At 38.1% G+C, this 15,586-nt stretch overlaps 1 protein-coding gene across 1 annotated transcript; it reads left to right on the top strand.

Annotated features, from left to right (window-relative positions):
• Positions 1-911: 911 nt before the first annotated feature.
• On the top strand, positions 912-15,549 carry LOC140149697 (NXPE family member 3-like). Its single transcript, XM_072171769.1, has 4 exons — positions 912-1,206; positions 11,401-12,167; positions 13,237-13,289; positions 14,641-15,549. The coding sequence occupies exons 1-4, from the start codon at positions 1,114-1,116 to the stop codon at positions 15,438-15,440; spliced, it is 1,713 nt and encodes a 570-aa protein (XP_072027870.1). The 5' UTR covers positions 912-1,113; the 3' UTR covers positions 15,441-15,549.
• The last annotated feature ends 37 nt before the right edge of the window (positions 15,550-15,586 follow it).

The raw sequence follows: 15,586 nt of genomic DNA, 5'->3' as shown, positions 1-15,586 counted from the left end.
TGCAAAATTAAAATTCTTTATGCAACATTTATATCAACATTAACGAAAAAAGATATTTACAAGTACCGAGCATCATCTTTCATGCAAGCTTTCATTTTTAATATCGTGCCGGTTCTCAAAATTGAACAAAACCTAATTAAATGTTCTGCAAGATACAGATTGTTTAAAAAAAGAACGAAAAGGATTTCACCGAACAAAATATAAAGCCCATTGACGGTTAAACACTAGTGCGCATTGTGTTGAATGACCTTTCTTTCAAACTTGGAATGAAGTGAATTGACGCATGCGTTATGTAATCGCTCATTTCTTCGCAATCAGTCAATCGATTCCAGTAAAATTAGCGTATAAGAATAAGATGAGCTACACGCTGATTTTTAGATTTTTGGATTCTGATGTATATTTTCTCGACTTACGTCCAAATTCATTCGCCCAGTATTTTTTTTCTGGGACACCTTGTACAGGCATCTTTTTTATAAAGATTTTAAAAAGAAAGCAAGGAAACATGTGGAATCTTTATTTTGCCTCTCATTGTCCAATCCTTTACATGACCCTGCTTAAAGGTCTGGAACCTAACCTGTATAACAATAGAAATTACACAATACGTGTATTGTTTTGCAATACGGCAGATTTGATTAACATGATGGGATGGAAAATGACCTAATTCCATAGCATTACATGGGATCGGCACCATATATGCTTGACACCCTGTAGCAGAGGCAGAAAATATTGATTTAAATTAAAAATATGTGTAAATAAACGAAATCAATACCAAATATTCTACACACTGTTGCAAAATCCGACACGTGTTTTTCTGGTTTGTATTATGTTATTTTTATATAATCAATATAGAATAATTAATCATGCAGATTGTGTACTATATCAAATTATACTGTTGTTTAACACATCAACTACATATATGCTCTTCAGGCTGCATGTCTCCTCCAAATTCTCCCTGTGCCTGGCTATTGGATTGGCTTCGCTGCAATTTTGACTGCGGTTTGGTTGGGTGTAAAACGGAACCATCAATTCGGCTTCATTACAATATTATCTATCACAAAATACTTCGCTTAAAATTCCTTCTCAAGCAGATCTAAGGGCAATCTTTGTATCAATATGAAAATATTGCAAAGGGGTCAATTTGGTGATCTGATTAAACTTATGACATTCGCCTTAGTCAGCTATTTATTGATAATCCTACGTTATAAGGTAAGTTGTTAAGTGACAAATAATCACATGATTTGTAATCTTCTTGATTACTGGGTTTGATTCCACACAATGCATGTCCCCTCAGGGGTGGTGCAATAATTATGTGTACCCCGGTCTGGTGAATTATAGGGGGGCAAAGATTTTTGACAGGCCAAAAGGGGTGGGGGCAAGCATTTTTGGCAGGTCGAAAGGGGGGTCAAGCGATTTTCGGCAGGTCGAAAGGCCAGGGGGGGGAAGCGATTTTGGCACAGATATTTTGGGCACCATTTCTATATTACGCCATAAAATTATTTCCTGCTCGCTGCGTTCGCATTATATGATAAGACAATTTAAGGTTTTAAATTCGGATTCCCCAAAATCTTGCATGTGTTAAGGGGGGGGGCAAAGATTTTTGGCACGTCAAAGGGGGGGCAAAGATTTTTGGCACGGCCACAGGGGGGGCAAAGATTTTTGGCACGGCCAAAGGGGGGATGTTTGACCTTTTGCATGTCAACACATTCCTGGTGCTCTGGAGGTCAGCTGGGCAGGGGAGTGAGTTTCAGGGCTGGAATTGCCTGAGGGCATATAGCATGGTGACCCAAGTGAAGTCCAGCTGGTTAGGATAACAGATTGACCACTGTGTTTTTAAGACTAACTTTCATGCTCATGGCAATTGCCATGGCAACTGGCTGTCAAAGCTGAAAACATTTGAAGAAAGCATGGATTCAAAAGTTTTAAGGATATGTACATGAAATGCATTATTTCGAACAAAGGGGTTCCGCCATTAAATTGCTCACTGCTCCGGCATCATATTAATGCTCTACACAACAGGCGAGTATCAATAAGTGACCACAATACAGTCATGTGTAAGGGCAGTCATGTGTAAAGTGGTACCATTGTTCTCACGTTTTATCACAAATGTGTGCTTGTGTGGGTCTGAAGTCTATAAAGGAGGCTTTAGCTGTCGATGCAATCATTTTTACCACCCATCTGACTTTAGGCGCTTCATTTAAATAAATTGAATGCTTTTGCTGATCGATTACACATCAGAATGTATTAAGGCTGCCATGTCCACATGTTTATATTACTCTATAATGGTAATCGCTATACGTATACATGTAAGTATAAGTATAGGCTTATAAAGGTTGTTTTTAACAAATTTCCATTTAATTTTATTTTAAGAAGGGGATTCGTATAGAAATAGTGCCGTATCCAAAGAGGGGAGGGGGTTGGGGAGGGGGCAGATTCACCTCTGCAGGGGCTATTTTAACTTGCCTCCTGGCACGTTCGTGCAGTGAGAATAGAAGTCCGTGCAGTGAGAATTAAAAATCCGTGCTTAAAATATTCCTATACTACAACCATCACCAAAATGTGTTGATACACGTACACTATATTATGACCGTATTTCCGTTATTTTTAACGTGATAAGGTGGAGGTTTCTACAGTGTCAAACCTAAACCCTTTTCTAACAGCCCCTTCCCCACCAATCAATGTTGGGTACCACTAGGCGCGCGTGACCAAAAAAGTAAGATTCAACATTGACGGGGGAAGTGGGGGCTTATTTACATAACCCTATCAAAACCATCCCAACATTTATGGCCAGCATTGTAGTTTCAGCCCGAAAAATGACTAAGAAATTAAAGAAGTTCCTCCACACCACAAAGTAAGACTAATCTACAATCCAGGAAATTAATAGTTGGCACACTTGCACTAAACAATGGAAACGCGTGCCCTATTAAAATTGGGGAGGCGAGGGAAACATGCATGCAATATATGTGAAGTACAGACGCCCCCCTATATCTCACCCTTCCCCACTCCCCATCGTTCAATGTTGGAGGGTCTCACGGACCTGTTGACAACATGGCTTGGTCCAACATTGAATTGGGGGAGCGGGGGCAGAGATATACCAAAAGACAGGTAAAGTGTGCCAACCTTTTTTTCGTGGATTGTAGTCGGGAAATCCTATATCCTATAGTTTGTTGTGATCAGTCAAATATTCAATTGGCAGGGGAAATCAAGCAAATATTGCCTCACAACGCCTCTGGTAACGACCTTTACTCCCAATTTTTCGGTCACTCGTGGGGAAAGCCCGTGGACGAGAAAATCCGCAAAAGGCGTGGGGGCAGGTCCATCTACCGAACACAAATTGTCCCGTATTGCCCTGTGCATCTTCTTTTTTAGACCGTTAAACACCTTAATTTGGGGCAAAAATAGTGTAATGTTGCACATTACTACAACATATCACCTTTGTTTGTGCTAAAATAGTGTAAAATGGAAAGGTTTTGCGCGCTTCGTGCGCAATTGTCCCAGTAAAACAGGCCAAAAATTATGACCATCAGGAACATTTTCATGAGGGGCGATGGATCGCCGCTCATCGCCGCTGATATGCAACCGGGGACACCAATAAAAAAAGTAAGTGCGCACCTCTATGGCATGCAGACCTGCTAACGGGGGCAGCTTGATAATCCCTCTGGCTCAATATCGGGACTTTTTTATCATCAAAATTTACAATACTTATGGCCAAATTAGTGTGAAAAAGGCTTAAAGAGAAGTTTTCCTCAACATGCTTAAGGAAACCTGTAAAGACCTAATAAATTGATTTTTTTTCATTTGCTAAATGCATGTGAAATCAGCCGGTTTAAACTCTTCTAGGTGCTTACAAGGTATAGGTATATAAACACATAGACACTTAATGATGAGCACATCAAATCATTTGGGTATTTTAATGTATATACAGGGTGAATAAAAAAGTACAATAGGTCAACGAATCAATATTCACGTAAGAACCAAGTTGAACTTTCCCATTATCGAAACTTTTTATAAATGCCACACTCAATATTTTATGAGTCATTTTACGGCGATAACCATTTTAACTCTTTGTCCACGAGGCTTCATGTAATTTGAATGATCTGAGAGCACACAATGCGAAATAAAGACACCAGATCTGAAGCTGGCTTTAACTTAAATCAAGGTTGATTTTTGCATTCTTTCAATTCCCTTTTTTTCGGTTCAAACTAACTAAGTCCTTCATACCTCACCCAACTGCAACTCTAATTTTTCAATTCCCTGCAATATGTCCACCCTATACTGAATAATTTCTAATTCACACCACTTCAATTTGCACGCATTCCTTCGACATTTGAAAATCCCGCCCATAAATTTGTATGTTTCTTTTATAGAGAATGAACATTTTTAATGTAAGGGTAAATATGAAAATAACAACAAATAAAAGTAATGTTTCCTCTACTTATACAAGACAGCTCAACACTAGGGACAATAAAACTTAGTGTACTCCATTCTACTTCACTGCCAATGAAGAAAATGGCAGTTGTTCCAAATCTACCTTAGACTATGCCATAGTCGAATTTTATTTAAAATATGTTATTATTAGTCATGATGAACCCATTTCGTTGAACTCAAAATTATACTGATGTTTATTAAAGTTAAAGTATTCAATAGTAAAATGGTCATAAAGAGTTAAAAATATCAGATGATTAGTGACAATAAAAGTAATTGAATGCAACATTAACTTGCATAATTATAATGCTCACTTTAATACTGAACAATTCTGATTTTGGAATCTACCAGTTTATTGATAGCGAACCACGAAAATCCGACTATGGACTTTGAATTTTAAGCAGAACTTTGCCCCGGGAGTTTGCTCTCTAAAAACACACTGTCAAACATACTTGTTTATCAGTCCATTAACCACAAGTACTAAGCATGGTATAGTACAAGCCGCGCTAGATGTTTGATGAGAGATTAACTTTCGCGTCAACACAAAAGCGCCGCAAATACCACAGATAGTTGTGTACGGTGTAGTTAATGGTAATGGCGCGGGCCCGGAAGATTTAAACCATAGCGAGATATGGGCGACCAATCACAAGGCAGATCCATTTAAAGATGCATTACATCATGGCCAATTTTAGTTAGGCCAGAAATTGGCCTAACTCTCCATAGAATCCCGTGTTAAAAATCTTAACCACAAGGCAAAGTCAGTAGTCCACTTGGGAAGCTAACAAACAGAGGGAGTGAGGTGACTGAAAAGATCAGATACAGATGTGAAAATCTATCAGTTGCACACAAATCAATATAAATCAGAGTTTTATGCTTAAATGTAATAGCCAGAGTATGCAAAATGGGCAAGTGGACTACGGAGAAGTCTACATCTACCTTACAAAGAGTGTGCTGACATTCAAAATTTATGTCCCGTGGACAAGCATTAAAATCGAGTATCGCTGTAAAATGTGTCATAACAATAGAACGGTAAGTGCTAATTACTTCGTTGTTTCACACAAGGCCACTAATGAATATATCATGTGTTTTAAATCCTAAAAGTTCAACCTGGTTATAAAATAAAGATGGATTCTTTGCACTATTGCACTTTTTTTTACTCAACTCATCCTGTATCATGTGTACGATATTGCTTGTAGAAAATAAACACCCTGTTTATGGACTGAACATCTTAGTGTTTTAAGTTCGGCACTATATAGACCAACGCTCTGCAGGGTTTATTGTTCTATTGTTTCCGATTAGAGCGCTGACATATTGGAAGAATTATTAGGTCCCTAAATATTTCGATCCTGCCTGACAGAACCTTTATCAAACCTTTATCTAGACTTGCTCCAACCCCTCAGGCTTTCTATAGACTGATACATTTTTCTATTAATTGTTAATTTATATCCATTGATATAAAGACCTATAAACCATGGCCACACAACATACATACCGTCGTTTTATCTTTTCAGTTTCTGTTTCCGTAACCGTAATAGTTTTTGTAAGTCATTGTTATTCTGAAGTGGTAGTCTCCCAGGTGTGGCCAATCTTTTATTCTAGCCTTTTGTTAGTTACTGAAAATTTGAAGCTCGTGAATTTCAGTTTTCGTTTTGGTAAGTTATATAGATTTTTTACATAAAACCTTGAGATGTGCGGTTGGGTGCTAATCTAGACAAAAGAAGAGTCTAAATTTTACGGTCCTAAATTCGCGGTAAATTGTACGGCTTCAATTGACTTGTGTTTGGTGTATATGCACTTACGCCTAGACGTAAGTGGCTCGTAAAAATTGTCTTGCATTGAAATATATACTAACCATTTGCCAAGTTATAAGCAAAAGTTTTTCATATTGGCGATGAAACGAGCGTCTAAAATAGTCAAATATCTCCCAATGAGGCGCGTACAAGTGGTGATTTGGTAATCATGTTTTATATTGAAATACAACAAAAGAATTGCATTGGAGCAAAGATAATGTATTCTATTCATTCGTATCACTGGCAAGCTAATCTGATAATTGGTTGGGTCTATATGCAAGGCTCGGGTTTATTTTAAATGTTAATTTTTGCAGAGCTTATTTTCAGTCATGGATCCTACTGATAAATTTCGCAAGGAAGGGGGAGGGAGGGAGGGGAAACTTGAGACTGAACAAGTGAGAGTAGGAGGGGGTGAGGAAGAAAGAGAGGAGAGGGATAGACGGAACGACAAGAAAGAGAAGAACTCGAGAGGAGAGAGAAGGAACCGGGTAGAGAGTGGGGAGACTGATCATTCGGAGAGCGGGGGGGTGAAGCAAAATAGGGAGATAGACATTGATACGAGGGCAGGGCGAAACTGCGGCCCTGCACAGGTGCATTGGGGTGCGACATGCTTATAAGCGGACCTTTGTGATTTTCAACGTTTTTACAGAAAAAGGTGCACCTTTTCATTCGGATTGGCATTTTGTCATAATCATGATAATAATGTGAATCAATTTTAAATTGATAAACAGTGTCAAACACGAGAGGGCGCTAGACCATTAAAACACCGGTCAGACATCGGTTTTCCATACTCTTTTATCTCCACTCCAGCCTTTTAATATTGACACAGGCAATCATCTCTATTGAAATAAGCTGATTGGTACTTCAGAGTTAACAATGAAATCAGATCACAGTAAACTTACTGAATCCCTTGCGTTTTCGTATCTGAACAATAGAGTTACGGAAACTGAAAAGATAAAAAGACCCATAGAACCAGCGGGCTGCAACGTTCATTGTTCTATTGGAAAATGTTGCCAATCAATATTCATGAGAGTGTACATTCAATGTCCATTTTTCGAAATTGGGTGACTTGTGTTTGGCAGGTGTGAAATACATCTGACTGGGCGTTTTAATTACGTAACGAATAAAGGCATTGACATCATCGAATGGCTGCCTAATGCTGTTATGTGTTTAGTTTCTATATATAATTATATAGGCCTAATAATTATTGTTACATATATTGTCAGGTCAGGTGGGTGATAAAGAAGTGTACATCGATAGCAGGTGGTGGCCGCATTGCATTCTCTAAATTCAGTAAATTTTCATGATTATGGGATTATTTTGAAAATATCACGCTTGAAATATCACAAACAAATAAGCCTATGTTGATAAATAATATAAATACAAGCTAAAACCGTTGGGGTTCGATAATGAACCCCACAAAACTAACCGACTATATTGGAAAATGCCATACGGCCGGGCGGTTTCACAATTTGCCGGCTCGATCATGTCATCCGCCGCCTGATTGATATATAAAGCCTCCTCTATAGACTTCAGACCCGCATAAGTACACATTGGGATACGCGGGAACAATGACACCACTTTACACATGACTGCCCTTACACATGACTGTTGCGTAGTCACTTATTGATACTCGCCTATTGTGTATAGCGTTAATTTGCTGTTGGATCAGTAACCGATTTAATGCCGGAACCCCTTTGTTCGAAACAATGGTACCACTTTTATGAATAGTCTGTCGGAAAATCAAATCAGCATCATAGGAACAAAGCATTACGTAATCTATTGCCACTCTATGTTTATAAAAGTTCTTTGCTATAGACATTTAGTTCATGAAGAGTGTGTTTAATCTTTTGTAATGAAATTTGTATGCAACTTTTTAATGCAATTTGCCGACAACTTAAATGCTATTTTGCATCACTTAAGTTGCAGAAAATCTTATCACATTTTGAGAACTTTACGCTACTGTGCGACAGGTTAAGAGATGATAGGGACACGTGAGCATTCCATTCAACATTTACTAAAGAGGTTCTGTGTACTTTTATGGAGTTATCAAAATGACAATTCAATTAAATAGAATGACATTTTAAATGAAACCTACCTTCTAAGTAAATTAAAAGGATTGTTTTATTATTATTACATTTTACAGATATTAATTTCGTGCCATTGTAGGCACCTGTGTGCATTTTATGCATTTTTGCAGAGTTTGTATTCGTTTTTGCATATCAATACCATCAATACCATAAACCTAATGACATTTATGATCCTAGTCTGTACTTTCATGGAGCTGTAGGTAATAAAATGACAGGTCAATTAACTGAATTAGTGAAATACATTAGTGAACCAGACATGTATCAATTTTCAACTTTAAATGCATATCATTTGATTGATAAACTTTACTTTGAGGACTGTTAAATATCAAAAATATCATTTTTTATTTAATAATTTGTCATAAAATTTGTATTATATCGCAAAAATCAGTTAAGGCTATTCCTCGTAATCAGAATGCAATTTGGTATGTCTGAGTAATGTGATATCAGCTCTAAGCCCTTAACGTCAAAAATGAGTCCGTAAAATGCGCGATTTTAACGCGTGATTTTAACTCGAGGGGATACAACCCCTCTCCCAGCAACCCCATCCCCTCAAGCTTGTATCCGCTAGCTGATCTTTTAGATTTTACGTTTGCTAACGTGCAGTGACTTTTTTCTTCTAAAATAGCCTCTGGAGCGTGAGGTCAGCATAGTATTTTATTAACAGAAGGTTTTCTCCCAATTCATTTCCTAATGCGATTGACGCTTAAAGAAGCACACCTTTCGGAAATAGAACCATTCTATTCCCATAATTGGCAATTTCCTGTCGTTGGTGGGGTGAACATCGATATCACACAATTCCTGTCCTCGTTTGCTTATATAATACGTGATATCGATGGTCACCCCATCAACGGCAGGAAAGTGCCAATTATAGGAAGTCTATAGGCAAATAATCAGGGTTAACTTTAACGCACAAAACACGCGTATTTACGCGTTCAGGCACTTTTCTGACTCTTTCAAATCCATAGTCCTAAAGTCCAATACGTACAAAATCTTGAAAACGTACGCGTTCAGATTTGAATAGAGAAACACCCGATATTGTGCATTAATTCTCGGCTTTTGGCATTTAGGACCTACTCCCGATATGTAGGGCCCATCACATTTTGTCCGCATCGATCCATGTATGTTTTAGTGATTGCGAGTCTCTTAAATTGTATAGTGTCAGTTTGGAATCTTGCAAATTGGGTTCGGGTCCTTTTTTCTGTTTAAATGATGCACCAGATATGTCTTCAATTGGACTTTAATTTTGCAAAATTTTCCCTCTCAGCGGGGAACATCTCCATCAGACACCCCCATGCGTAGTGGATAAACAAGTGACCATTTTCGCTTCTGCTTTCGACATTTGCCAATTTAGGCCCTATGTTTAACACAATTTATAGGTCTAATGGGGAAAACGTGACAACGAAAGGCTTTATGGACCGTCATTTCACAATTTTCGGCTTTTCAACTGTTCAAACTTAAATTTTACACAGTAATAGTGCCAAAATGGTCCACCAAATCGCTTCAATTAGGTCTTCATTTTACAAAATTTTCCAAGTTCAATATTGAATCCAGCACCTTTTGGAGAAAGAATAAGTTTATGGTACAAAATAATTTGCCATTTTGAAGCTAAACTGTTGAAATAAGGTGCAAAAGTGGAATAAATTCGCGCAAAGCGCGCAAAAATTTGCACTTTTGGGGCTAAAATGGCCAAATATGAGGTTAATTTGGTCAGAAACTCACACACAGGCGTCAACATTGGGGGATGATTATATATGGACCATCCCCTGGCAAAATATTGGGAGATTTCCCCTACCCCCCCCTCCGGATCTACGCCTATGGCTCCAAAAATACACATATTGTTAAAAATGTCTTCAAAAATAATATAAAAATACCCCTTAGGCAATGTTTTTTTCTCCTTCAGAGGAAAAATTTACAATTGAAAGGGTCAAAAAAATTTAAAAATACCCCTTCATCAAAAGTTATCTTCATCAGAAAACCCTGTCTACAGGCAATGTTTGAAGTATGTTGACTTTGGCACAGCACGACAGGCAATAAAGCTTTAAATTACACTATCAGACCTCCAGTATAAGGTCCTAATAGTTTCGTTTAAATAAAGCATAGTAACATAATCCTATTTAGACTGAAACAATAATAAAAGGTTATCGCGACATTTTGACCGAAAAATCTAATATCATAGAGGCCAGTATTCCACAAGGGTCAAGAACATCATGCAGTTATTGTTGCCTACCTGTATGCACACAGCACAGGGGCACTCACAATAGTATAGCAATTGACCCCTGCTGGTAGCGCTGTGTTGTAGATATAGGAGATCAAAAAGTATAAAAGCTATGATTTTAGTACTCGCTCTATGTTTAAATTACTTATTCTTTTCAAAATATCTGAATTTTCAACCCGGTACAAGCTTTAATAACGGGGGACCATACATTTTGTATGAGAAAGAAATCCTACCATCTATATCCAACTCCCGTGTTATTCCAATGCACATTTTGCTTCACCAGGCCGCCCTGGCTTGGTCTCATTTGGAAGGGGGGGGGGGGTCACGAAACCGTAATAGGTACAAAATTAGTACTTTCTGTCAATCAAGCATGGTTTATTCTCTACATGTCAATCTTTAAATCAATAGCATAGTCTTTATAATAGCGGGGGACCGCCTTGATGAGTAAATGACAGCAAACCATTGAAAAATACCCCAAAACTCGGTCAGTGGAGCTCCGCCCGTACATGTCAATAGCGTCATTATCGATTGGATCAGTCGACCGTAGCGGACAATTCGATGGTGCATTTGGTTAATATTATCACGTGGTAATAAACTTGCATTGGACAATCAATTACTATAATGGCTTAGTACTGCATATCTCGGTTTAATCTTCACTAAGCGGGTTTATGGCTGGAAAGGTCACGGTGAATTTGCCGTGGACATAACTGCACTATGAGGTATCAAGATGTCCCACGGGGGAAGCTCCAGCACTTCATCTCTTCCTCCTTCCCTTGGCTTAACCACTGCTCAAGGCAGCTTGTATTTCTACTATTTATTTACAACTCCATCTACAAACATTTTCTAGACCTCAGTGTTTTTATATTGCCTTTGTTTTCTACAGGTGTTTAGTAATTTAGCAGCAGATGCAAGCTTCCATAATCAATCTCACCGAGGATTCGTAGCGCCAGCAATTGCATATAGACATCATGGCGACGAATACAAAACCCCGACACCACAGATTGCAAAATCACCCGACATCAGAAGAAAAGTGAATATTTCACTGGATTTTCCAACCAGCCCTCAATTTTCATATTACTTCGTCAAATCTATTCACAAGCCATACAATATATGTGATACTCTCGAAGTATCTATTGAAGCTAGAAACACCAAAAACGAAAGCAAATTGTATGGCGGTGATTTCTTCTACGCTTGGATTCATAGTGATGAATTACATGCGAGTGCTGCAGCTGATGAAATAATTGATCATTTCAATGGCACCTACACTGCAAAATTCCGCCTTCACTGGACTGGACAAGTGAAGATTTCAATCGTGCTTATCAATTCCGCAGAAGCTATTGATGTCCTGAAACGAATAAGGGAAAATTTTCCAGCCAGAATTAGTTACCGAGGACAATTTAAAGCTGAAGGACAAACGCCATCGGTCAGTACACCCTGCCACATAACAACTGACATGTATATTAATCCAAAACATAAATTGGCGAACATGAGCTTTTGTAATTTTACCGATGAAAAGACTGGTTTTCCGTGGTTTTGTGTCAAACCAGCATTGTTGTCGTGCGACACATATTTCATACACACCAGCGCTTGGTATGACGGATATGTAGGCGATTTGATATCGGGAAAGGAAGTACGGCTTACTATCACGGGGTTAGTATGTTTTGGTTCATTCCTATTTTATGAGAATCGCAAGCAAATATGTGATTCAATCAAGCAAAATCATTCGGAACTCGGAAATACTAAATTTTCAGTTTCTTATAGGATAGTAACAAACATTTTCAAAGCTGTATTTTGCAGAAAACCCCATTCAAATTGAACTATCAGTTCCAAAGATATGAGCAATTGAAGAGGTTCCATATAACAAAAGGAAACAAATGGAAATATTGCCTTTTTTGGCTATATCTCAAAATCAATATTTCCGAGTTCCGACTGATTTTGCTAATTTGCTTGATCGCATCACATATGTGTATACTTTGATCAGCTCGTAATCGACGGGCGTTATAACGGATTAATATCAATATATTTTATTTTGAGAATTGTCTTATGACATCTTGCCAGAAGCTTCATGAATTAATAATTCAAGTCCTATAATTTGTCTACTTTCTTTAACTTGCAAAAATATAGAACAGACAGGTCAACTATAATAGCACTCTTAATTCGGCATATGAATTATTGGGTGAGTGGGTGGGGGTGGTGCGGGAAGCTAAAACGTGGACATTTCTCCCTCATGGAAGGGCTGATTCCAACGGGGTTTTTTTTGCAGCAAAGAAGTTGACCTTTTTACTTATTGGCATGTGTGAAAAAGTGCGAAATTTGGAAAAACGCCCCCTACGCTGACCTTTGGATAATAATTTGTATCTCAGTAGCCTTTTGATTACCAAGAATGAAGAAAACTGTAACATTTGCGTCAATTCAACCCACAAGAAACCTATTTAGAGCATTAGAACGTTATGTTGTAGTATTTTGGCGGCCATTTTGAAAAACGCCCTCTACTGAGAGTTCCCCATATTTCCCCGAGGTTGGACCCAAGTTCTTGTTCAGCACCCTCGAATATACAAGAAAACATCGTCAAAACTTCGTCTCAATTCGCGCACGGGAATTCATATTCCGGCTCCACTATTGAGGTCAGAAATGGAAATGTTTTGGTATTGTTATAGACCTGAACTCGGAATAACGTTTCTACTGTTTTGTATCTCATTATATAATTTTGTCTACACAGCCCGAAAGAAGTAGCATCATTAGCCTCGCCCATTGATGTGGTGCCGTCCAATAGTAAGCAAATTTACTTCGAATTTATCTAACTGAAGATCTCGTTATTGATATTTTTCAAACCTAATTGTTTTGTTTTTTGTGTATATTTTGCAGTGTTTACATCTGTTCCAAAATTGCGCCTAACTACAATCGTTCAAATTCGTTGTGTTTGGAAGAAATCAATTTTGTATTATTACCCGGCGTAGTTGTGGTATAAATAAACTAGGGTCAAAAAGAAACTTTTAATTTTTAACAGGATCATATCTTAAAATCCTTTCTATCACAATGAACCAGAATTACATTACACACATGATTACTTCAATACTCTACTGTAAATGCATGCCAGTAATCAAGCAGTTGTCCAACTGACACAACAGCAAAATGCACTGACATGGAACAGCTTCCTGGACCACATCCACAACCCAATAATTGGCGCCCAGCACAAGAAATATGTGCGAATGCGTACAATATCCTTACAGATGGTAATTCCCAAAGTGTAAATGAAATAGTGTGGAACATGACGTGTTTCGTGCAGAAAGTGCGTGTAAAGCAGAAAAGTGGAAATTATTATCTGTGCAAGTATCTTGTCCGCATTCTAACCGATTTCTTGTGTTGGGTGCCAATTATTGGGCTGTGAATGTGGTCTAGGTAGCTGTTCCATGTCAGTGCATTTTGCTATTGTGTCAGTTAGGCAACTGCTTGGTTATTGACATGTGCTTAGAGTAGAGAGGGCGCAACACTAAATCACTCCGCATTTTATGTAACAACGAAATTCGGCTAATATAGTCCATAGTGAATATGAGATTGTAGCGACCATATCTACCGACATGTTCACTTTAAATCACTCAATATCGGCTCATATGAATTTGACAAGTATCATTAATGATAACATGCAGGAAAAAACTGGACAATTGATCTCAAAAGCAATTTTCTGTGGCGGATTAAGAGAAAAGCCGATTTTGAAATGTGAGTGGTGAGTTTAGTATATTTTTAGCTCTTTTTTTTGCACAAAAATGTCAATGGTCATCGATATATGCCGACAAAAGTTTTGGAATCTAGAGAAACAGAGCTTTAATTTGATACCAAATTTATTTTGCCAATTATTGCAGGGACGCCAGAAATGGCGCTTGAAGTAGACCGAATTCACACGTTATCCTATATGGGACGCTGAATTAGTGCTGCGCCCCCTAGAGTATTGAAGTAATCCTGTGTGTAAATTTGGTTTTGATGGATAGAATGTTAAGATATGACCTTGTGAAAAATTGTAAGTTTCTTTTTGAGCTCAGTTTAGTTATCATTATTCCAGCCATAATCACCATTATTCATCCTGTTTGCTACTGATTATTTCGAATGTTAATTATTGATATTTCAGACACTGCAGTTTCAAAATGCGTGGCAAAGGAGCTCCAGACATGTGTTGTGGGAGCTACCGAAACCAGACCGGACGACAGTGTTGCCGGATTTTATTTCAAAGACATGTGGCATTCCCTGGTTTGTCATAATAGAGAGTTCACACCACCAGAAATAAGGAAATGTTTACAAAATCAAACCCTCTATTTTCTTGGTGATTCAACTATTCGTCAATGGTATGAACATTTTGCTCGAGTTATTTTAAAAGGTACGATAGTTGAACAACTGGCCGAAAATAGACATCTTGGATTAAATATTGCTACAGATGAGGTGCATGACATCCATCTTAAATATCTATTTCATGGATACCCAATTCGGGAAAATAAAGTTTTCGTGAAAGACATGAAATACATTCCAAATACAATTGATGACATTGAGCATGGAAATAGTGTAGTGGTTGTGATTACCCTCTGGGCCCATTTTGGAGGAACGAACCTCACTTTCTACCGAGATCGTTTGTATAAAATAAGAGATTCAATTCAACGGTTAAAATCAAGAAATCCTAGCACGCGTGTTCTCATAAAGAGTGCGAACACGCAGAAGCTCGAAGGTAAAGTAATTCGAGATAAGTCACATTGGTATTATTGGAGCGTGGATCAAGTATTGCGAGAAATTATGTCTGGTGTAGAAAATGTGACAATTATTGACGTTTGGGATATGACTATTGGCCATCGTAGTGGCTTTCACATGCATCCATATTCACATGTCATTGTCCAAGAAATAAATATGGTACTCTCTTTTTTGTGTTCTGCAGATTCTTAATTAATTTTCATAGGCAAAAAGGTGAACGTTTAGTATGTATGTAGCATGCATTTGTCCAAAGACAAACCATATGACCTGACATGTACCGCAGTATGATAATAGTCGTGGATGGGCGATCGAGAGGGTAGAGGAAGGAGGAAGACAAA

The sequence above is a fragment of the Amphiura filiformis genome, chromosome 4 (assembly GCF_039555335.1).
Source record: "Amphiura filiformis chromosome 4, Afil_fr2py, whole genome shotgun sequence".
In the NCBI taxonomy this organism is placed as follows: domain Eukaryota; kingdom Metazoa; phylum Echinodermata; class Ophiuroidea; order Amphilepidida; family Amphiuridae; genus Amphiura; species Amphiura filiformis.
Note: the sequence above shows the minus strand (reverse complement) of the source record. Positions and strands in the feature narration are given on the sequence as shown.

Excerpts from the sequence above, each read along its gene's own strand:
- LOC140149697 (XM_072171769.1), top strand. The coding sequence starts at position 1,114 with ATGAAAATATTGCAAAGGGGTCAATTTGGTGATCTGATTAAACTTATG. Across the intron at positions 1,207-11,400 it reads TGATAATCCTACGTTATAAG|GTGTTTAGTAATTTAGCAGC; the intron begins GTAAGTTGTTAA and ends TGTTTTCTACAG. Across the intron at positions 12,168-13,236 it reads GTACGGCTTACTATCACGGG|CCCGAAAGAAGTAGCATCAT; the intron begins GTTAGTATGTTT and ends TTGTCTACACAG.